General features: G+C 45.8%; 1 protein-coding gene across 2 annotated transcripts in view; it reads right to left on the reverse strand.

Annotated features, from left to right (window-relative positions):
• Nucleotides 1-23,273, reverse strand: part of ds (dachsous cadherin-related 1) — a 210,053-nt gene extending 186,780 nt beyond the window's left edge. The window contains exons 1-2 of one of the 2 annotated variants that reach the window (XM_075688004.1): nucleotides 23,014-23,273; nucleotides 14,368-16,099 (exon numbers count right to left, since the gene is read on the reverse strand). In XM_075688004.1, the coding sequence (XP_075544119.1) occupies nucleotides 14,368-16,077 (1,710 nt within the window). In that variant the 5' untranslated portion in view covers nucleotides 16,078-16,099; nucleotides 23,014-23,273. Of the gene's footprint in view, nucleotides 1-14,367; nucleotides 16,100-22,473; nucleotides 22,549-23,013 lie in introns of those variants that run through there. The other variant, XM_075688005.1, reaches the window with a different exon arrangement.
• Between the last annotated feature and the right edge of the window lie 540 nt (nucleotides 23,274-23,813).

Below are 23,813 nucleotides of genomic sequence, written 5' to 3' on the forward strand. Positions count from 1 at the left end.
AAAAGAACTCTGATTCCAATTTCCTAAAAATTTTGGAGGGAAGGCTGCTTATGTCAGGCAAAACGTGGTGTGATATGTTTCTTCATTTGCTTTATTCACAAAATATATGTATAATGGGACAAAGAGGCCCGTGTTGAGTGTGCTGGCTTTAGTGCCGTGATGACTCCTTCCGGTTTGTTAACATTTACTCTCTCTTAAAAAAAGAAAAGGCAACGGTTGCCACAAATGAAGCAAGGTTTAACTGGGTTTTTTAATGTGGCAAGAACAGAGAACGTGTTTTCTGCTTTGCTTTCTGAAGCTCAAGGGAGAACAAACTCGACATTACTTGTGGTGCTCGAACAAATTTATTGCGTGTCCATTGCAGTTAGTATTTAAAAGGGTTTAATCACCTTAAGCTGGCTAGCGGCAGCTCTCACAACGGACAACACATGTCCACTTGACTGATCACGAGCACACATCCACACATGCCATGACTGAATTCCCGGCACACGCGGCACTGACTTCCACTCCACTGACTTCTGCTGACGATGCTCCTCGATGGCTGCAGCAGATGCATGAAACAGGGCCACATTCTTGAGGTTGCCACTCAATTGGGAGGCCATCTCATGTGCTGAATGAATGGAGGTAGCGCTTCCAGACCTCAGGTTGTGCAGGTAAGCTTGATGCTTCAAGAATCGACCCACACCATCGCAGGCGTTCTTCCCATGCCTGATAGCGAAAAGTATTCACCTCGCGGACGTATATTTGGAATGGCACAACTCATACTGTTGGTACCTATTTTTAAAATGGCTTGCTGCACCATTGCCGACATATGTTACATGACAGTAGACGGGTGCTTTTTCATCTAACACATCGTGCACTCCACCTGGGGTGTAGCAGGCACATGCTGCGTCGTGATGCAAGTTGTCGCTTATGACAGCAAAGCTTTGTGTTGCTTTCCTCTTTGTGGGGAAAACACGAGGAAGGCAGGAGATGGAAATTCAAGACGATAAGCAAAATGAGAACAAGGTGAAAGCAGGACCCACGTTTCAACAAGTAGATTTGTCTTGAAGACGACATGCTTTCCTCGCCAAAGTATATATAGGTCGGGTTCTTCGCATCCTCTTTGTGGCAGCACAGTTGAAAATGGAGATTTGTTTCTTGTGCCAATGGTACGATTGTGTTTCATTTGAGAGGACTGTCCAGCTTCCCGCAAAATCAAAATGCAGTACAATGCTTCAGCGCTGCTCGCACTTATTTACCTCATGAAGAGCCATGGCTTGAGTGCGGCATATGTATTTGTGAGGAATCCATTCGGTCACCCATTTGCCGAGTTCTTTCCCAAAAAGGGTTGGGGACGTCTTTTTGATCAAGTCACCTTTTTCCCAAACAGCAAATGTGACCTCATACGTGTCAACCATTCCCAGACTGGCCAAAGTGAGACTTTCATTCCATGGCCTGCACTCGCATTCACCTAACATACAATCTGTGGTTGGGGAGCTGCAAAGGCACAATGCTTTCATGCCTTACAATGAGATTTCAATGTCATAAGTTCTCAAGCACGGAGACACAAAGGTTCACATTAGAGCAATAAATGCAAACCTCTTGTGGTGCAAGCAACATCCATATTGGATAGAGGCTGTAAAACTTTGACAGGGCGATGGCACTTTCGGAGTGAGCCGCTTTGAACATCCGGAACGTCTCGCGGATAGAATGTGTCATAAACCGCTTCGAGACATGCTCTTTCTGGCCATTCGTGATGACTGACACAACATACTTCTTGTTCGGGCCCTGCCCAGAGCACCCAAGTTCATCCTTGGCAAAGTAGTCGAGTGCAGCTTGCACATCCAACGGGCTTAACCTTGACCTCATGTACGGATCAAAATATGACCACATTCCATGCTTCTCGCGCCAATTTCATGCCTTTCTGAGCATATATGTTGTGACAACTTGAATTGCCTCTTGAATGCATTTGTTTTGAACTTCTGGTGGCACGATGGTTAAGAGATGGAGGCGCTCTCGATAGAACCGTCAAGACTCGTACACTTGCTTCCAGCTATTTAAACAGCCAGAGCATGCACAACATTCCATCACAGACGGTTCAGGTGTACCGACGCTTCCGTACACAGCACTTAAAGTTGAGCGTATCTTCGTCGCTACAACACTTTCAATCTGGGCCCATTTTCTCTTTCCACAAGATTGTTGGCTGCATTTGTAAATGGAAGATGGTGGCTTCAATGATGAGACATCAGAAGAAAGGTGGATGTACTTGTTCAAGTCATCAATCGCTTCTTCTTCCTAAAGGAATGTCTCATCTGCTTCATTGTGGGTGTCACTAGATGAAGATAGGATTTCCTTGAGGCATGTAAAGCAGTGCTGGCAAACGTCGTCGGTGTTGTGAATATCGTAAGCCTCTGGCAGTAGCTTCCGCAGGAAGGCAACATCCAAAACATTTACGCAATGAAATTTTTTTTTCTTAGCAATCTTCTTCTTGCGAACGCGTAAGTAATTGGCACAGAATATTCATACCAAGCTATGAGCCGCATGCATCACGTATGTAGTAAATAGCTAGACCAAGTGGAAACGTTTGTACTGAACAGCACCGCATCCTTTCTGTCACTTTTTCTGCACCGCTGTTGTGACAGCCTCCAGAACGTCTCGCGGTTTCATGTTTCACGAACAAGGCCGCCCAAAGCTTTTCACTGCGGAAACTTGTGGGCCGCGCTCATTATCGAAGGGCAATGTCTGCCTGGCACCACCAGTAACCTCTGCTGTTCTCGACGAGGGAAAGCGCATCAGCGAGGTGCTGGCAAAACATAATAAATTAGGCAACTTCGGCAGCCTTCGGCTCAGTCATGCCGCACTGCCTTTTTTCAGACAGCTGAAACCAAAGGTGAAGGTTGAGGTAAGACAGGAAGACATTATTTGTAAGCGACGCAGAAAACTTGCCATAATGGGAAACGAAAGAAATGGCTCCAGAAATGACTCAGATAAGTTTTTATAAAGGCACAGCATGAGTCACACGCAGTGGTGCCACAGAAGGTTCCAGTATCCATTGCACGTGGGGTATGGGGAGCAGGCAGTGAAGTAGCACCTCCATAATGGCACAGCTGCTGATTATGGAAGCATTCCCTCGCTTACAGATTAGCCTGCCTTGGCGCCGCGTACAGTTGCTGACCAATAAATCGGACATTGATAATCCGGACATGCCCGGTAATTTGGAGAGCTTTTTAGGCACCGCCAATGGCCCCATAGACTTAATGTGTAAAGAAGACCAATATTTTGGACAGCCGCCAGCTCTACATTTCATTATCTGGATACCGTCCATGGCTGTACCTTATGCCAACTCTGTCGCCATTATCTCCTCCGGCAACCTCGATCCATCAAGTATGGCCTCAGATCACATGCTAGATGGTAATCTCTCAGGCCTTGCCTAGGTCACCGCTCTACGCCTCTGAGATTTAACTGCAACTGCCATACTTGGAGGCCTTGCCTGAATTGTGAGGTTGCACCAACAGCGCGATCATCACATCCTTTTCCGGCACCACCGCGCATGGCCCGCTATTGTCATTCTGTTTGTTGAGTTTGCCTTGCAGATATGCAGCACACAATATATATTGACAAAATATAAGGAAATATGACGCAGTTTTGCCATGCTGTGCTTGTTTGTTTAGTTTACATTCCAGACAGCGCTCCACTGGCTCTAAGAAGACAGTTTACATCAAATGGCACCAACGGTGCCCTCGCAGTCCGAATGAGCCCGGCTTCGTAACTGAAGAGGCTGAACTGCCACCTACAGCGAGCTCAAATGCAGACATCACTGATGACCCACTAGGCTGCAGTGTGCCGATTCCTGCCACCATTAGATTTGAAGACTTTGCAGACGTCGACAGCGCGGTTTCGTTGTGTGCCGTACTGAACTATTACAAAATAATTGAGCAAGTTCTCCCATCGTCAAACAGTGACTCGGATGATGATGTGTTATGTGCTCTGGAGCCTTCCACATGCGGATCTGACTCAAGCCTTTGCAGTCCTTGCATCGGCGTACAGTGAAACTCAACACTAGCAGAAATACAGGTGGACTTGGTTGCACGTTGTGGAGTCTCTCACCCGTGCTCTTGGGACAAAGGAACGACAACACAGTAGTGCAAACAATCACAAGGGCATTTACTGCACCTTTCATAAATCAATGCCTGCTAGCCGAGTTGCTATCCACAAAACATGCCGATGGGCGCGCGACAAATCTAGAAGTCCGACTCACCGCGACCGGAAAGCGAGCTAATATGTTCGCCCCATGCTGGATCCCAACGCCTGGTCATTCGCGTGTACGGTCACGCGGACGGTGGCGCGTTCCGAGGCGGCCACGCGAGGCGGTCTCGCAGAAGCATGGGTCGGCGGCGCGCGGGATGTCCACGCTCTTCGCCGACCCGCCGGGGAAGAGGCAGCCCGTCCTCCCCTGCGCCCCCAAGTAACCCTGCCGTGAGGCGGCGTTAGCAACGCAACACTCGCGCCATCTCTCGCACTGCGCCCCAACCACATCGACCGCCGCGGGCATCACGCAGGCCTCGCGGCGAAGCCGGATTACAGGAGACGCGCCATGCGGGAAAAACATCAGGGGACGCGCGAGAGTCGCGCATCCCCACAACGCAAGTGGAAGTGCGTGCAGCAACACATCGACCACTTATTCCTTGCACAGGGGCCTAAAAGGCAAATACATGTACAGTGATCTTTTTTGGATACATTCATTTTTTCAGACATTCGTTAGTTCCGACTTAATTACGTTCCCCGTGGAGTCTGAATTATCAGTCGTCGAGTGTAATTTACCGTGTACACCAGGCAGGTTTTTGGCAAGACCAGCCACTCGCGGTGTCTCGCGTGCCGTTAACAAGCGAATAATGGAAATGTAAGTGCGATGCCTACAGAGGTTGTAGGCTGAAAACTCAGTACACATTAGCACTTTAGAGGGTGCCAGACCTCAATGTACCCCCCCCCCAATCTGTGCACACGCTAGACACAAATAAAATCTGACAATACATTTTTGTTGAAAAGAAGCTGCCAGAGCGAAGTTCTAAAGCAGCAGAGAAATCAAAACTATACATGCAAGAATGCAAATGACAGACAACCAGCAGAGGTACTGACGCCAGCATGTTCAACATGGGCCACTGTGGCCTGTTATATTTTGTGAATAAAGGAAATGAGGAAACATATTATTGCACCCACGTTTTGCACGACATAAGCGGACTTCCATCCCAAAATTTTTCAAAAATTGGAACTGGAGTTTTGTTTTTTGTTTTATTTTTGAAAATGAGTTTTTTTGAAAACACTTCTTTATTTAACATTTTTTTTCTTCTCTTGTATATCATGTAGGAAGATAACATTTTGCATAAATACTGCAAGGAGAACGTTCTATGTTTGACATTTTTTTCAAGTTTCTGCGTAAAATAGAAAACGCGCCAAGACATCAAAGTGACAACACTTTTCTGATTTGGGCCTTGTTTGGAATTTCTTTACATTTTCTTTCTTTGGTGGACAGCATAAAAAAAACGCATGGAAGTAATTTACTGCGAAGCGTACTAAAATGAGTAGAAATGTTTTTCAACACATTTTTTTAGTTTGCATTTAATTCAGCTGCAAAACTGGAAAATGTTGCGGTAAGTAATAGGAGGATGCTCACGCCGCCACTTTCAAATATTTTTTTGGCTTGCTGGAAACGATTTTTGGTTACGGAAATAAAATTTTCGTTTCCACACAGTTTGAACCATTCCTATATGACATATAAAAAAAAACAGACAAAATAAAAAATATCAAGCAGACATGTATGTTTGGTCTCTCGTGGAATCACCCGGTACACTGTGCTGCCGCCACTGCATGCATGTGTGGGTGTGTGTGGGGGGGCCGCTGGGTGTGCGCCCATTCATGGCAAATCCCCAGAATAGATCCCCCAAACAAACTTCCAGAATAGAGTATGAAGCCTTAAATGACAGTTTCAGCCTTGGGTATGTGCACATTATTGGTCAAACACCTAGAATGTTAGCAAATGTTAATTCTTTAGTGCTTTTTTGTATTGCTATGGCTTTGTTCTACTCTGCGCATTCCTATTGTTATTGCACAATGGAGCATAGAAGTAGCTAGCACATATATGAAGCACCAACATCTCCTTACATACATTTAAAAAAAAATGATATTTGGTCACAAAGAAAAAGTTCAAGAGGAAACTCCTCTGGGAGTTGTCTAAGTATGAGTAAGCATTGTACCACTTGCTCATCTCCACCCAGCCTGACGTCATTATCAATGTTATGTGGCCAGTATATGTATATAGGCCAGTATATATTTATGTGGCCAGTATAAACGACACCGTGGCGGTAACACAAACTACTGTGGACAGTGGCGCAAGGTGAACTGATGAGGCAAGCAAAGTGCTGCATGTGGTAGCACCAGGTGCGCTGATGACGTTCCGATCATTATAAGCTGGTATCGCTCTTTAGCAGTCATGCAGTAGTCATGGAGGCATTGCGGAATCAGGGTGTAGACGAGCCGTATGTAAAAATACTGAAAGATATCTATAGCGGCTCCACAGCCACCATAGTCCTCCATAAAGAAAGCAACAAAATCCCAATAAAGAAAGGCGTCAGGCAGGGAGATACGATCTCTCCAATGCTCTTCACAGCATGTTTACAGGAGGTATTGAGAGACCTTGATGGGGAAGAATTGGGGAAAAGAGTTAATGGAGAATACCTTAGTAACTTGCGATTCACTGATGATATTGCCTTGCTTAGTAACTCAGGGAACCAGCTGCAATGCATGCTCACTGACCTGGAGAGGCAAAGCCGAAGGGTGGGTCTAAAAATTAATTTGCAGAAAACTAAAGTAATGTTTAAAAGTCTCGGAAGAGAACAGCAGTTTACGATAGGTAGTGAGCCACTGGAAGTGGTAAGGGAATACATCTACTTAGGACAGGTAGTGACTGTCCTAAGACTGAAATAATCAGAAGAATTAGAATGGGCTGGGGCGCGTTTGGCAGGCATTCTCAGATCATGAACAGCAGATTGCCATTATCCCTTAAGAGAAAAGTTTATAACAGCTGTGTCTTACCAGTACTCACGTATGGGGCAGAAACCTGGAGGCTTACGAAAAGGGTTCTACTTAAATTGAGGACGACATAGCGAGCTATGGAAAGAAGAATGATAGGTGTAACATTAAGGGATAAGAAAAGAGCTGATTGGGTGAGGGAACAAACGCGAGTCAATGATATCTTAGTTGAAATCAAGAAAAAGAAATGGGCATGGGCAGGACATGTAATGAGGAGGGAAGATAACCGATGGTCATTAAGGGTTACAGACTGGATTCCAAGGGAAGGGAAGCGTAGCAGGGGGCAGCAGAAAGTTAGGTGGGTGGATGAGATTACGAAGTTTGCAGGGACAACATGGCCACAATTAGTACATGACCAGGGTAGTTTGAGAAGTGTGGGAGAGGCCTTTGCCCTGCAGTGGGCATAACCAGGCTGCTGCTGCTGCTGCTGATGATGATGATCGCTCTTTAGCTCCTTATGAACCAATATGCACTGCATGGAACATATCTTCAACGCGATCTGTGATGCCGACAGAGTGCCAACTGCTGATAGCTTCGTGTGCTGTGTTCTCGCCACTTCGCGTTGAAGAGAGATGTGCAGACCCATATTTTGAAAGCGATCTGCGAAAGGGGCAAGGTAAGGCGTGTGCCGAGAGATTTGTGAGCACTGTGTACTCGCCGTTTTGTTCGCGTGGAAGCGACAGGCAGCACGAAGGTAAAGCCACTCGCTGATACGGGCTCTGTCTATATTGTATGGGTGATTCCAAAGAATGTATGCATGTTTCGCTTCACTTTGCCGAGTACTTGAAGCCTGCTTCACCTCTGCTGTGGGTCAGCTCGCAATTGCACTCAATCAGGGATCGACCTACATATTGTCTTACGTGACGGACGGTTTTTCTCGTTGGGTGAGCACAGAAATGTTTACGTATTTAAAAAGAACCACAAAGAATAAAGAGAAAGAAACCATTATAAGACAAGCTGTTTTCCAAGTAACAAGTCACATTGATTACAGATGTGCCATTTATGAGCCTAAAGAAAATGCTTTGCTTAACCATAAGGTCCTTATGCCCTCTTATCCTCAGCCATGTACACTTGACTTATACCAACAAGCATGTATCCAGCTAGTCAGTTGTGCTGGCCAAGAAGCATGCACACTGGAGAACACTTCTGTTGATGGTGGTCAGTTATTCTACACTCACTCTAGGGCTCACCTCACTACACACTCAATTTATCAGTGCACTAAATTTCTGCACAACATATTCCAGGACCAAGCCACATGTCAGAAATGCTCGCATACCTCAGGATGGCGACCACACGATGAACACATGATGACAACAGGCACTGATGCCAGAGAAACATAGGGCAAATTAACTGTTAGGTTTTTAACTGAAATGCATAAATACTACGGTAAAGGTAAATGAAAGTAGACAAAAAGACAACTTACCGCATGTGGAAACCGAACTGAATACTATTCTGCATTATGTGTATGCAATGATTTACAGATTAAGCTCCTGTGGCAGCCTCCCTCCCATCCATTTTGCTTGGGCCCTGGGAGCCAGTGCCAAACACGGTCATGGCAGTGGAAGTGAAACCCGTTCACCTCAGAGAGTTGCTTTCTTTGTTCTTGCGAAGCAAGCATGGTTGTCTTTGAAAATCATCTCCCAGCACCCTGTAAAGCCTAGGTGTGCGTATGTATGATTGCAATGTGGAACAGCAGTCACCTGGCCATAAGTGGCACTCACCATGACTCCTTGGGCTAGATCTAGTGCACTCAAGAAAGTGTGCCAACATACTGTAGCAGCTCGGTTCCCAGATCCAGTGTTTTTCATCCACTTTAATTTCCCTTTTGCTGATTATTTCCACACTTCAATAAAATATAGCACTAGTTGATTTCGCCTATGCTTTATCTGGTATCAGCATCTGTCAGCATCATGTGGTTGCAAGTAAGTGGCTGACTGGAATTTAACAGTTACAAGGGGAATATTATACTACATCATGGGAGCTGGCACTGCGTTTTCACAGTGGCAGTGCCTATTATGTCCAACATTTATGTAGTTTTCTTGCTTACAGGAGCTCTGTTCTAGAATTTTTTTTTAATGACCATTGGACACGAAGAACCAACCTATCATTTTAGCTTAACCCAATGTTTGCATTTAGAGTCTCTTTAATAGATCTACACAAAGTATTCACCAGAAGCTGAAATTAGTGCCAACTAGATAGCAAAATGCCATGGAGCTTGCAGTAATGACTCGAGATAACTTATGTTTCCCACGCAGCCACAAATCTTTCTTAGGTACAAGAAGAGTTCCCTTTAGAACATGTCTTTTGTCAACAGGAGCCACAAAAATTTTTACAAATATTTCTACGTGTCATCTGCTGCTCATTTTCTTCCTGTGCTGTCACTCCCGAGCACGTCTGTGTGGAGGGCAGCATTCTACACTCCTGCATCCTCGCAAATTTGACAAAATATTTTCCTGTTCCACCTGTCCTCATTAGAGCAGAAACTTTTGCTCAATACTGCATTTTGTTGTGAAATGAGCCATCGGACATCAATACACATCTAGCAAAGATGAGGAATCACTGTTCCCACTCACAAGCAACCATCACAAAAACAACTATGGCGGCACAAAGCCATCGCATGGCAAACTGTTAAGCAGCTGCTCTCTGTGTTACTTCTTTGCTTACCACCTGTCATTGCAAAGTTTCACCCGTCCACTCAACCAGTCAAAACTAATAAAATTGACTTCTGTTAATTTCGCACCAGTGTATTCGATTCCGACCAACGGTCCTGGACAGCACCCATACAGCTACTGGCCCAAACTTTCGTTTTTTCGATCCTAAAATTGGCCTTTGCGAGATAACTTGCACTTGACTGGTCACCAGGCAACTGACCCCTATGGTGACCCACAACCCCTTTAGTGGCAGCGTCTATCTCGACTGAGGTTAGGGGACAGTGAATTGTTGAATGCTGTGGGGTCTCGCACATGCTCTTGAGACCAAGTAGGTCTCCACAGTAGCGGAAACAATCAAAAGGGCATTCACTGCACCTTTCATACGCTAATGATGGCTAGCCGAATCACAACTCATACAACATGCCAATTAAATTATGGCATTTTACATGCCAAAATCACAATCTGATTACGAGGCATGCCGTAGTGGGGGACTCCGGGAATTTTCCCTACCTGGGGTTTTTTAACGTGCACCTAAATCTAAGTACACGGATGTTTTCACATTTCGCCCTCACCAAAATGTGGCCGCCGTGGCCAGGCTTTGATCCCGCAACCTCGTGTAGCCCAACACCATAGCCACTAAGCAACTGTGGCAGGTAGAACATGCCAATGGGCGCGTGACAAATCTAAAATTCCGGTTCACCGCAACCAGATAGTGAGCAAATATGTTTGCTCTCATGCTGGACACCAACGTCTAATCGTTCACGTGTATGGTCACACGAATGGTGGCGCATTCAGACTATCATGTTCGTCCATTCCGGTGTCCTGCTCCCAAGCCTTTCGCAGGGCAGCCCCGCAAACAGTGGGCGAGTGCACAAAATGTCCGCACTGCTCACCAACCTTAAGCCAAAGAGGAAGAGTATCATCTCCCAGATAATGCAGCATCTAGACTCTATAAATTTTTTCACTCCATCCCAACATGGATTTAGAAAAGGCTTATCATGCGAGACACAGCTTGCCATCTTTCCGATCTTCATTCCAACTTTGATGGTAACTTACAAACTGACGCCATCTTTTTAGACTTCACCAAAGCATTCGATAAGGTACCTCATCAACGTCTACTGTTAAAACCTTCCAGACTAAACTTGCATCAAGAAATTATTGCATGGTTAAAAGAATTCCTCACACATTGTTCACAATCCGTTACTATTAACAACTACTCCTCTAACTGTCTACCGGTAACATCGGGCATTCCTCAGGAAACTGTCCTTGGCCCCCTCCTATTCTTAATTTATATTAACGATCTGCCACAAAATTTATCATATCATGTCCGTCTGTTCGCCGACGATTGCATTATTTATGCCCCAATTACTAATACAGCTGATCAAGAATCCCTCCAGGACAATCTTAACCGCATTCAATCATGGTGCAATCACTGGTTGATGACACTTAATCCCAATAAGTGGAAGCTCATGTCCTTTCATCGTCGTCACAACCCGCATTTATTTACAATCTATTTCCTATTCTCCTGTCGAACTTGTCCCGTTCTATACTTACCTCAGCATCACTATCAGCAATGACTTATCATGGTACGAGCACGTAACAAAGTTAATATCATCTGCGAATAAAAAACTAGGCTTTCTTAAACGTCATCTTGGCGACGCCCCTCAAAATGTAAAGCTACTAGCTTATAAATCATTAATCAGGCTATAACTTGAGTATGCATCCACTATCTGGAATTCACAGCAAGCATACCTCATTGACTCATTAGAAGCTATGCAAAACAGAGCCGCCCGTTTCATTTACCGCTCATACTCATCCTATATTAGTGTTTAATCTCTCAAGCTACAGTCCCAATTATGCAGTCGTTCCCTCCGTCGCTGTATTTCTAGCCTGTGCCTATTTCACAAATTTTATTTTTCTCAGCTCAAACAGCAGCCATACATCTGCGCACCACCATCACGCACATCTCACCAAATTGGTCATCCGCTGAAAGTTTCACGCCAACGTGCCCGTACGACTACATTTTCGAAGTCATTTTTCCTCCGAACAGCAAGCAATGGAACGACCTTCCCTATGAAATTGCAGCCATCACCTGTCCATCTATCTTCCTAGAAAAAATTACATCCCACCTGTCATCATGAAAAAAAAATGTTTTGCTTTCTCATGTTAACCCCACCCCTTATGTAAAATCCCTATGGGGGTCTTTAAGGAAATAAAAATGAAATTAAAGAGCCTACTCCCTTTTGAGTCCGAGTAACCCCACCGTTAGGTGGTGTTAGTAGCACAACACTCGTGCCATCCCCTGTAATATGCTGCAACCACACCGATCGTTGCCACCGCTTAGCTACACGGAGAAGCCAGATTACAGAAGACACAAGAGCCATGCAGCGAAAACAACATCTGGGGATGCGTGCGAGTTGAGCATCCCCACAACACACGCCATCTATCGTCAAAAACACTTATTTTTGGCAAGCTTTGAAGATTTTCAAGCAATAACTGTGCCTTACAATGTTTGATTATGGCATTTACCTGATTCTAACACACGGCTTTTTAGAGCGCAGCTCTTTGGCGTCCGTTCCTGGGTTTCGCGTCGTCGTCGTCGTTGTCGTCGGCCTCGTAACCAGCTCCGCCCCCCTTTCATCCCCCCAGCGCTAGCAGCGACCGACTGATACCGCTGGATGCCGCTGACGCCGCTAGAGAGTCAAGATAACGTGACTGCATAGAACACCGTCGCCGCCATGCAGAAAGAGGAGGAAAGGGTCCCCCCACCCCCCCTGTTCTTGTGTGGCGGATAGGGTGCTCTTCAGTTGCCGACGCGCCGGTTATTTCACGTAGGCCCTGGCACGTCGACGAATACGTGACCACCTTCCCACGGCTAGACCTGGTTCTTAGCGCTGCGGAAGCGAGGGTATCATATTGTTTGTGTCTGCATCGGCGGCGTTGTCCCTGAAACCAACTCCGCAGCTGGGGTTGACTCACTATCGGCGTCAGCGGCATCAGTCAGTCGCTGCTATCTCTTCCCTCCTCCCTTTATCGTGTTGTCCGCTTGCTGCGCGCGCTTCTGCCCCCATCGTTTGCCGCTGGGTGTACACGCCGCCCCCCTCCCCCCTCTTCCTGCGAGTCTCCGGTTGTCAAAGCGCCGGCTCGAACTTAATTCCTTTCTTCGCTCCTCCTCCAATGCAACCCCTGTGCGGTGGCAATCAGAGAGCCAGATCGGTGGCGGCGGATCTGTATATGTGCACCGCCCGAGCCGAAATTGCCGCTGCCGTTCGCCCTGTGCGGTGGCAATCAGAGAGCCAGATCGGTGGCGGCGGATCTGTATATGTGCACCGCCCGAGCCGAAATTGCCGCTGCCGTTCGCCACTGCGAAATTATCTGCCAGTTCTTTCTGAGCCATGAGCGAGACGACCGATGGAAGTCCTCCGTCTGCTGCTGCTGCTGCTGCTGCTAAATGAGCTGCCAGAGCAGAGGCCCAGCGCCGTCGCCGTCAGAATCCAGAGGTGCGTGCCGCCGAAGCAGAAGCTTACCTAGTGGAGTCTTTGTTAAAGGAATACGTGTGAAAAATAAAAAAAAAAATTCTGTGATAGCGCATACATGTGTTGCTCGATTTCTTTGCCTCAATCTATCGAAAAGGTGAAACAGCTTATTTGCTGCGCTCAAATTTCGCATTAGGAAGTAACGTAATCGTCGGTAATTTTTTTTTTGTTTCCAAGTATAATGGGCCTAAACTGCCTGCTCGGTGCAATCGAATAAAAAACCAAAACCACAGTTGCGACATTCGTATGCTTCACCGCATAACGCAGCTGTATCGCGGCAAAGACGACTTTAAAAAAAAACCTAGCCTAAGCCAAAGTCCTCGGCAAAAACTCGTGAAATGTGAAATTCCCTGCATGGAACATCACAGCATGAACTTTGAAAAGCAATGTTTATATTGCTAAATGCACAATGATGATAGCATGATTGTGACAGACATCTTCGATCCTTGGCCAGTGCCTCCACCTGAAATGCCACAACTCAGAGCTTTGAGCCCTTGGACAACCTGGCAGGAACTGCTGAAATGTGCCACTGACTGCAGACTTGACTGGCAAAAGCAGTGCAACACTCTTATTGGCTATGTCTTTAATTTCCTTTTAGTACATGCATCATGCACTTATTGGTACTTGTACTATTTTAAAATATTCTGTGTCAAACGTTGTCTTAGCAGGTTAAAACTACAACTCTAAGTTGTTCGTAGTAGATTGTGTATGCTTTAGCAGAATTTATGTGAGAAATGGTGCTTCTGCATTATGATTTCTCAATTTATTTATTCTAAAGAAGGAAATGAAATTGGCCCTTTTAAACCTAAATACGTAGGCTTAAAAAGAACCTGAGGGTGAGCAACAACCGTGCTTATAAACACTTGTTTCACAGTGGCTTTACTTTGTAATATCATTTAACTGTACACTACATGTAAGGAGATAACAAAAGTTCTGGACAGGAGTTGTATTAGTCAACATCAAGATGTAAGTGTCAAGCTCTGTCTGTATTTGAAGTCATGCACTGCCAGTCTTTTTTTTAACTGTGTCCTGCATGATTTGTCAGTACATACAACTGCTGTAGTCTGTTCAAGAAAATTCTAATGCAGTTTCTCAAAGGCAACAGGACTCACCCTGAGAACACACTTGCCGATGGGTTCATCTTCGGCCACAGTGATGTTGTAAAAGCTCTGGTCAAATATGGGTTCGTTGTCATTCACATCACTGATGGTGACAAGCAATGTGGCACTAGCTGACAGTGGGGGCTCCCCACTGTCTGTAGCAAGCACAGTGACACGTGGCACAGGGCTTGTTTCACAGTCAATGGGAGTGCGTGTAGTCACCAGGCCCGTGCGCGAGTCTACGTGGAACCACTGCGAGTACGTGTCTGGGGTGTGCTGGATGGAATAGCGCAGCAGTGAGTTGCGTCCTTCATCACGGTCAGAAGCAGTCAGCTGTAGCACTGACGTGCCAGGGTCTGCCACCTCGAGCACACTGGCATGGTATGTGTCCTGGTCAAACTCGGGTGCATTGTCATTGGTGTCAGTGACAGCCAGCTCAAAAGAGCGAGAGGCATTCAGGGGTGGGCTACCTTGATCCGTGGCTGTGAGTAACATGCCATACCGAGCACGAGTCTCTCGGTCCAGCGGCTGTGCTACCATGACAAGGTAGATTATGTTGTCCTGGGTGGCCAGACCGAAGTGCCCATCTCCTCCACTGAGACTCACATTGACATTGGCATACTCGGCTTTTGAGTCAGGGTCATTGACACTGACGCGTGCCACCAGCTCCCCAGGACGTGCATCCTCTGACACCTTGGGTGATGCATCGTCACTGAGAAATATGAGGTTAATGCTCGGCTGGTTGTCATTCACATCAGTCAACAGCACTGACACAAAGGCAGTTGCCTCCAAAGGCTGGTCACCACAGTCACGCGCCACCACCACCAACTCGTGGGTGTCCTTGGCCTCAAAGTCCAGAGGCTTGCTGACGGACACCAGGCCTGACTCGGCATCAATAGCAAAGAGTCCATCACGGTCACTCTGGCGCCGGTTAATGGAGTAGCGCACACGGCCATTGTCACCTGCATCGGCATCGGTGGCAAGGACACGCAGCACTGCGGTGCCCACACTGGCATTCTCCGGCACACGCCCCACATAGCGACTTTGGTTGAAGGCAGGCGGGTTATCGTTGACATCGAGGATGGTGATGTTGACTGTCATCGTGCCCCGCAGTGGTGGCCGGCCTCCATCAAAGGCCTCCACCTGCAGGCTGTAGAAGGGCGTTGCTTCTCTGTCCAGGGCCCCACTAATTTGTAGGTCCAAATACAGCACATCATCGCGCTCCCGATGGGAAGCCAGACGGAAGGCCCCGTCCACATTTCCAGAAGCAATTCGATAGTGCTGTGTGCTGAACTCACCCAAATCCCGGTCTCGCGCGGGACTGAGGGTGCGCTTAACGTCTCGAGGTGTGTTCTCTGGAAACTCAAGTGACATGCTGTCCACAGGAAACTCGGGTGCGTTGTCATTGACATCGAGCACACGGATGCTAACGCGCACATTGTCGCCACTTGGTGGTATTGCTACGAAGGAGTACTCGCTGCGCAGTTCCCTGTCTAGCACCACGCTGGTGCGCACCTGTCCAGAGGCCTGGTCTATGCTCAGGTCCGAGTCCACAGCTGAGCCAGGTGCCGGCACAATCAGGTACGGTGGCTGAGTGCCCGTGTCCCGCCCAATGACACCCACCAAGCTGCCAGCCGGCACGCCCTCAGCCACCTCAAACTCCTGGACAAGCTCCGCACCCACCACCAGGCAGCAGGCCGCCCAGAGGAGCCACTGCCACATGGCTGAGGGTCATGAATGATGCCTGAAAATACACACAACATTTTCACCTAGCAACACACATACAGTCTGGAAATAATCACTCGAACCACCAAGACCTGGCAGCCATTTACTACACAGTGCTGTGCTCCCAGGAAATAAGATTGCTCTGATGGCAAGATTCTGAACTTAAACTTACAGCGCAAACACCTAAGACGGACCACAAAAGGAAGATACAACACACACTGGGGCTGTTTACTAACAACTTTATTTCTTCATCGTCGATGCATATACAAACCCTACGCCATACAACCGCGCAGACGCACAGATTCCATTACAGAGATCTGTCAAATTATCACATACGCAAATGTAGAAAGTCAAATTCAGATGGGTGCAGGGACAAAAATGTGTCACTGATGCAATAATTGCCTTGTCTGTCTTTTTATGTGGTAGGCCTTTAAGGCAAGCCATGCATGCTCATTCTTGCTTTTGACAAGAATCGACGTCCCATTAAGTCGTGCCTCACAATTGTTGCAAGAGTTTATGTGCGCAACAAGGTGTGCTCCTCTATCTACATTTTTGTTTATTTTTTTTTCGCATGTTCCCTGAGTCGCTCATCGACGCAACGCCTTGTCTGGCCAACGTACGTCTTACCACGTGAGAGTGGAATGGCATAAACCACGCCGACAGTGCACAACACGTATGAAGCACCATGCCGAATTTGGCATCCTCCTCTGCTCTCTCCGTAGGTGCGGGAGCACAGCTTTGAAAGCTTATCCAGCGCAGAAAACGCCAAAGGAACACCATGCCTGCAAGCAACTTTCTTGAGTTGATGGGTGACCTTGTGTGTATAAGGGACCACCACAGGCCTTCGCGTTTCATGTTCAGCGGCCGGCCTTTTTGTGGTTTTTCTTCTCTGAATCAGAGCTTCAACCACGGCAGTCAAAAGCGACATAGGGAACCCAGCTACCAGAAGTCGGCTGATCTGATTATCAAAACTTTCTTGCATCTTGTGCACACACGAACTCTTACGAGCCAATTTCACACAAGACGACGCAATGCCTCTTTTCACAATTTTCGAGTGCGCAGACTTCAAGGACAAAAGTTCCTTTTTTGCACGGGTTTGATGCACCCAACACACATTGCGTTCACAGAACTCAAGCTTTAGTTCCAAAAACTGCAATACATTGTTTTGTGGACTCTCGTGGGTAAAAACAAGACCTTGTCGATGCAGCTTAAAATCATTTAAAACCTTATTGATCGTATCCTGGTAGGAGTAGTCAAGCGATAAAAATAGCAAAAAATTGTCAACCTACCTAAAGACTTTTAAAACTTTCCACTCAATAAAGGCATGGTCTAAAGAATGGTCCACACTAGACGAAGAAATATCAACAAGAATGGGAGCAACACACGACCCAACACAAATACCATTCCGTTGTAAATACGGTTGGTCATTAAAAACAATAAAAGTAACTGGAAGGTAATATTCTAAAAGACTTAAAAAGTTACCCACTGAAAGTCCGGCGCTCATTCTGGAACGATATCGTACTACTATACTCAATACATGCATGTACCGAAGACAGGAATTCACACTGTGGAACTGAAGAAAATAAATCTTCAACATCAACAGAAAGCTATAACCTACATCCTGATTCCCAAGCAAAAACTGCACCATGTCATCTGAGTTCTTTGTTCGGAAAGGGTCGTTTACTGTTAGTGAACCGGGGTTGTTGGAGAAGTATGGGAGAGGCCTTTGCCCTGCAGTGGGCGTAACCAGGCTGATGATGATGATGACTGTTAGTAACTTTAAATTCTTTTGCAGGAATTGGCTTACATTCATCTTCCAACAACCAGATTCACTGATAATGGTCCTGAATGGTGAATCTGGCTTGTAGGTCTTAGTCTTAAAAAATACCGATAGGCACCTGCATCTACTGTTCCCTATGCTTTTTGCAAGTGACATCAGTTCCAGTTTTTTACAAAAGTCTATAAACTTTGTTTTTACCCTAACTGCACTTTTCCTTTTGTGGTCTGTCTTTGGTGTTAGCGCTGTAAGATTAAGCTCAGAATTGTGTACCAACTAGGCCCAAATGAAGTTTTTCTGATGGCATGGTCTCGGAGAAAGTACATGCATCTGTGATATTATGTCAAAACAACCTCATGGTAGTGTAGAAGTATACATCAGAAACCTAAATAGCCCTGAACCATGCAGGATTGCTAAGGATTTTTATTTTGTTACAATGAACTATAATTTTCACAGACTAGCACAGAGTAGCTAAGGACTGCACACTTCATTAGGTCTCACTCAATTCAGCATTTGGTTTAATTCAGGCTCACAACATATATGAGTGAATGGCGATTTTCAAGTTTCTTTGACTTTATTATAATGATAAGCTTGCAATGCATGAGAAAAATTTTAAAAATTTGCTGAAGCAAGCGACAGTTTTCCAACTTAGAACTCAGAACTCCTTTGCTTATGTAATGCACTGAAGAGCAATTCCACAAGAAATCAAACATGCATTACATAACGAGGGTCTCGAATCCAGCAACATCGATGCCTTCAGGTAGCATGTGTGGGTTTATTGACCGGTTGCCTTCACCAAAAAAGATGACGTTCTTGTGACGCCTGCGGCAGAAAGGATGTTCCACATCCGCTGCCAAGGTCTGTGAGTGGTGATGCTGGCTAACACTCCCAGGGTTCTACTAGGAAACATAAATACCCAAGAAAGTGGATGGGGAAATGGCGCTGCAGTAGCTCAATCAGTAGAGCATCGCACGCGAAATGCAAAGGTTGCGGGATCGTTCACCACCTGCAGCAAGTTGCTTTTTCATCCACTTTCATTTCCATTAATTTATCGTTTCTTTATTTGATTTATTAAGCACAAGTAATTTCCTCTATGTTGTCCTTGGTGTCACTGTTTGTTGGCTTCTTATTATATGACTAATAAACATCGGGCCTCTCGGTTAAGCCCCTTTCTTCTCATTTATGACAGTATGTGGGTGCTTTTTCATCTAACACGTTGTGCACTCTACCTGGGTGTAGCGGGCACGTGCTGCGTCATAATGCATATTGTCGCTTATGGCAGCAAAGCTGTGTGTTGCTTTCCTTGTCGTGGCAACACAAGTGAAAATGTAGATTTGTTTCTTGTGGCTAATGGTACTATGGTGTATCATTTGAGGGAAGTACAGTCCAGCTTCCCGCAAAATCAAAATGCAGTACAATCCTTCAGCGCTGCTCGCACTTGTTTACCTCATAAAGAGCCATGGCTTGAGTGCGGCACGTGTATTCGTGAGGAATCCATTCAGTCACCCATTCGCCGAGTTCTTTCACAAGAAGGGGTGGGGACAACGTCTTTTTGATCAAGTCACCTCTTTCCCAAACAGCAAATGTGACCTCATCCTCGTCGACCATTCCCAGACTGGCCAAAGTGAGACTTTCATTCCATGGTCCGCGCTCACATTCACCTAACATACAATCTGTGGTTGGGGAGCTGCAAAGGCACAATGCTTTCATGCCTTGCAATGAAATTTCAATGTCATAAGTTCTGAAGCGCAGAGACACAAAGGTTCGCATTAGAGCAATAAATGCAGACCTCTTGTGGTGCAAGCAACATCCATATTGGATAGAGGCTGTAAAACTTTGACAGGGCGATGGCACTTTCGGGGTGAGCTGCTTTGAACATCTGGAACGTCTCGCGAATAGAATGTGTCATAAACCGCTTCAAGACATGCTCTTTCTGGCCATTCGTGATGACTGACACAACATCTTTCTTGTTCGGGCTCTGCCCAGAGCACCCAAGTTCGTCCTTGGTGAAGTAGTTGAGCGCAGTTTGCACATTCAACGGGCTTAACCTTGACCTCATGTACGGATAAAAATATGACCACATTCCATGCTTCTCACACCAATTTCATGCCTTTCTGAGCATATATGTTGTGACAACTGGAATTGCCTCTTGAATGCGTTTGTTTTGAACTTCTGGTGGCACGATGGTTAAGAGATGGATGTGCTCTCGATAGAACCTTGAAGACTCGTTCACTTACTTCAAGCTATTTAAACAGCCAGCGCATGCACAGCATTCCATCACAGACGGTTCAGGTGTACCAACGCTTCTGTATGCAGTGCTTAGAGTTGAACATACCTTCGTCACTACAACACTTTCAATCTCAGCCCATTTTCTCTTTTTACAAGACTGTTTGCTGCATTTATGAATGGAAGATGGTGGCTTCAATGACGAGACATCAGAAGAAAGGTGGATGTACCTGTTCAAGTCAGCAAACATCTTCTTCCTGAAGGAATGTCTCATCTGCTTCATTTTGGGTGTCACTAGATGAAGACAGAATTTCCTTGAGGCATGTAAAGCAGTGCTGGCAGACCTCGTCGGTGTTGTGAATACCCTTAGCCTCTGGCAGTAGCTTCCGCAGGGAGGCAACATCCAAAACGTTTACCCAATGAAAATTTTTTTCTTAGCAATCTTCTTCTTGTGAACGCGTAAATAATCGGCACAGAATATTCAGACCAAGCTATGTGCCGCATGCATCGCGTATGTCGTAAATAGCTAGACCAAGTAGAAATGTTTGTACTGAACAGCACCGCACTCTTTCGGTCGCTTTTTCTGTACCGCTGTTGTGACTGAACCTCGTTGTGACATCCAAATTTTTTTCAAAAATTGGAACCGGAGATTTTTGTTGTTTTATCTTTTGAAAATAAGTTGTTGGTTAAAAATTGTTCATTTTTAACTATCTTTTTCTCTTGAGTTTAATGTAGGAAGATACTATTCTGCATATACGTTGCAAAGAAAACATTCTGTGTTTGATGCTTTTTTCAAGTTTCTGTGTGAAATAGAAAATGCGCCAAGACGCATCAAACTAAAAAGAACTTTCTGATTTGGGCCATGTTTGGAATTTTTGTAACATTTTTTTTTCGGGTTTTTTTCGACAGCATAAAAAAACGCACGGAACGCACGGTTTGTGGAAGAGAGCAGAGATTTGTTCTCTCACAAAAGAGCAAATTTTGTGACAAAATATAATGTTTGTATCAGCTATACTCTCTATTAGCACCATTATAGGGTGGAGCGTTCCAAGAGCTAGTAACGGCAGCAACAATTAACTCTCGTTCCACATCAGCCACCATGGCTATGAGTACCACTGGCTATAAACACTCCCCAGGTTAGATCTTGTAGACGTCATACATAGACATCCACGAATGAGGATGTGGGAACAGCTGCTACCCCAGCACAATTGGTAGTGAAACGCACCTGTAATGTGGAGGTTGTGGGCTCAGTTCCTGCTGGCGGCAAATTGTTTTTTCACTCACTTTCATTTTCCCTTTAGTTTATAATTTCTGCACTTCAAATAACACAACGAACACTTTTGCCGATGTTTTCCCTGGCTTCATGTGGTTGTGACTAAGAAAAATCAGGTCCCTCAGTGCCCTTTCATCTTAGAAGAAAAGGGTTCCCTATTGGTTAGCGTCAAACTTCTAAAAACTATGCAAAGCAATAACATAGAATGAAGGTCTATAAATGAGCCAACTTATATATTGAAGCTATCAATTAAGACTCTAAATTTTAATGAAACTTGTACGAAATAGAGTTGTAAGAAACACTCCATTTCTTAAATAATGTGTCAAGTTTTTTCAATGGTTCTGATATTTTTTACAAGTTTTTTGCAATTCAAATGCTTTTCTGCAGTTGCAAAATATACCCATAACTGCATGGTGTATTACATATGTGACAATTCTGACTCATAATATCACAACCAACCATTTCTTTTTAAAGAGAGTTTTGTTTAGCATATCATATGTTAACATTAGGCTTAATTGTCAAATTAATAAAATTAAAATTCGTTCAGTAAGGGGTTAATATGGTAAACTTCTAGAAGGGTACGCTTCCAGTTGCCTTTACCACGTACTCAGCCAGACATGGTTATACATATAAGCATGCAGGTCAAAATAGCCAGTTAAATTGATACTGTCAGTGAGCCTATAGGTGTGCGTCGTGAGTAGTACTATTCAAGCAGCCAGGTTTCCTGGTAGGAAGTTCAACAAATAATAATGATGTTGACAAATTTTGAGTCAAGATGTTCTTCCAGGAAGATAAACGTTGCATATAATAAATTATAATCATTCATATATGGCTAGTCAAATATACATGTACAATATATTAACTTAATTTTTGCCAGAAAAAGTGTTCTTGAACAGTGATTTACACAATGTTTTCAAATATTCAGTACAGCACCTCGGCTCAAACCACGATAATCCGAGCTACCTGTCAGCTCTCGGCTCCGCCCACTTGCCAAGACGAGCAGTCGCAGGGGCTGCCGCGCTCGCTGCAAACATGTCCATCGCGGTTTGACAGTAGCTCGTGCTAAAGCGGCTGTAATCATTCGCACCAATAAAAATCACTTTTCTTCAATACGAACCATTTAATTCCAGTCATGTTGCCCGCGGCCACTGGCGTGGTAGCACACGCCATGCGCTGCAGTTTGACAGTCTCGTCTGCACGCAGGCCACGCGCCGTAAAATAAGGCGCTGCACTCTGACCGCCGTTACTGCGACAGACTTGTGGAAACTATCGTGGCATTTTAACTTTTCAATTCCACTCATTAACACGCTTTCACAGGCAAGAACATACAGATCTAGCATTTGCACGGTTCTGGGCAAGCATACATAAAAGTCAAAACCGAACAAATTCCTGGCGGCCCTCGGTACGGTGTATATATGCAAATACTCGCAACGACGCGGGAAAAAAAAAGAGGGAAGTCAGGCGGTCAAATCTTAAGCCAGTGTTCAGGGCGAGCCGTGGAACACGATTACAATTCGGCGACGCCGCGGCCATGCCTTCAAACGAAGATCAGACCTTAGATGCGGTGCATTTGAACCGACCGCTGGTACCTCGCGCCCACAACTTGTCAACGAAGAACCGGAGGTCTGACGCAAACCGCGGGCCCCTTGAACCTCACCTCTGGTGCAGCGGTGCACCTCTTGGGGGCAAAGGAATCCGGCCGGCCATGGCTTGAGCGCGGTGCTGCTGCGAGGGGGGACTCGCTCAACAGGTCGAACAAAGACGGTCCCAGATTGTTCGCTGTCAGCCCCGCCGACCGGGAGAGAAGAAGGCTGCCGCTGACCTCGCCTTCCCTCTCTCTTCCGAGAACGTGACGTGCCGCCGATCCTGGCCGCAGGAAAATCCGGCGTCGTCAGTTCACTTGCCCAACGCCTCGACTTGCCGAAACTCACTCGATCGGGGCAGCAACGTTTGCGGAACACAGGGACAACCCGCGCACTCTTCACAAAGCTGCAGCCGGGATCTTAAAGGCAACCGTGACTCGGTACATTTCCCAAAGCTGCACTCCGTCGTCCGCTAGCTCTCTGAGCTTGATCACTGCGTTCCATGGAGTTTCGCATATCAACAATTAAGCTGTTGGCCTAACAGTGCGAGAAACGGGACGAAAGAGCGTTCATTCAGCAGTTGTCCTTAACAGTAAGCACGTGGGTCAATGTCCCGCGGTGCGCTAATCTCTTTAGCGACCGACAACTAGCTGTGTACGTAGAGTACGGCGTCATATATAACATAGTTCCATTGAGGATACGAAACGCATATACATTCTAATACCAATGTGCGTATGGGCAGCTCCGACCCTCAAATCAATTTCGATATCGTTCTTTTCCTTCTCTGCGAATTGCTTGATCGAGAAACATGAAAAAAAAACCGATACAGCTTTCTGTTCCTCAATACGAGCCACATAAAAGTGTTTTTCAAAGC

This window comes from Dermacentor variabilis, chromosome 4, assembly GCF_050947875.1.
Source record: "Dermacentor variabilis isolate Ectoservices chromosome 4, ASM5094787v1, whole genome shotgun sequence".
Classification (NCBI taxonomy): Eukaryota; Metazoa; Arthropoda; class Arachnida; order Ixodida; family Ixodidae; genus Dermacentor; species Dermacentor variabilis.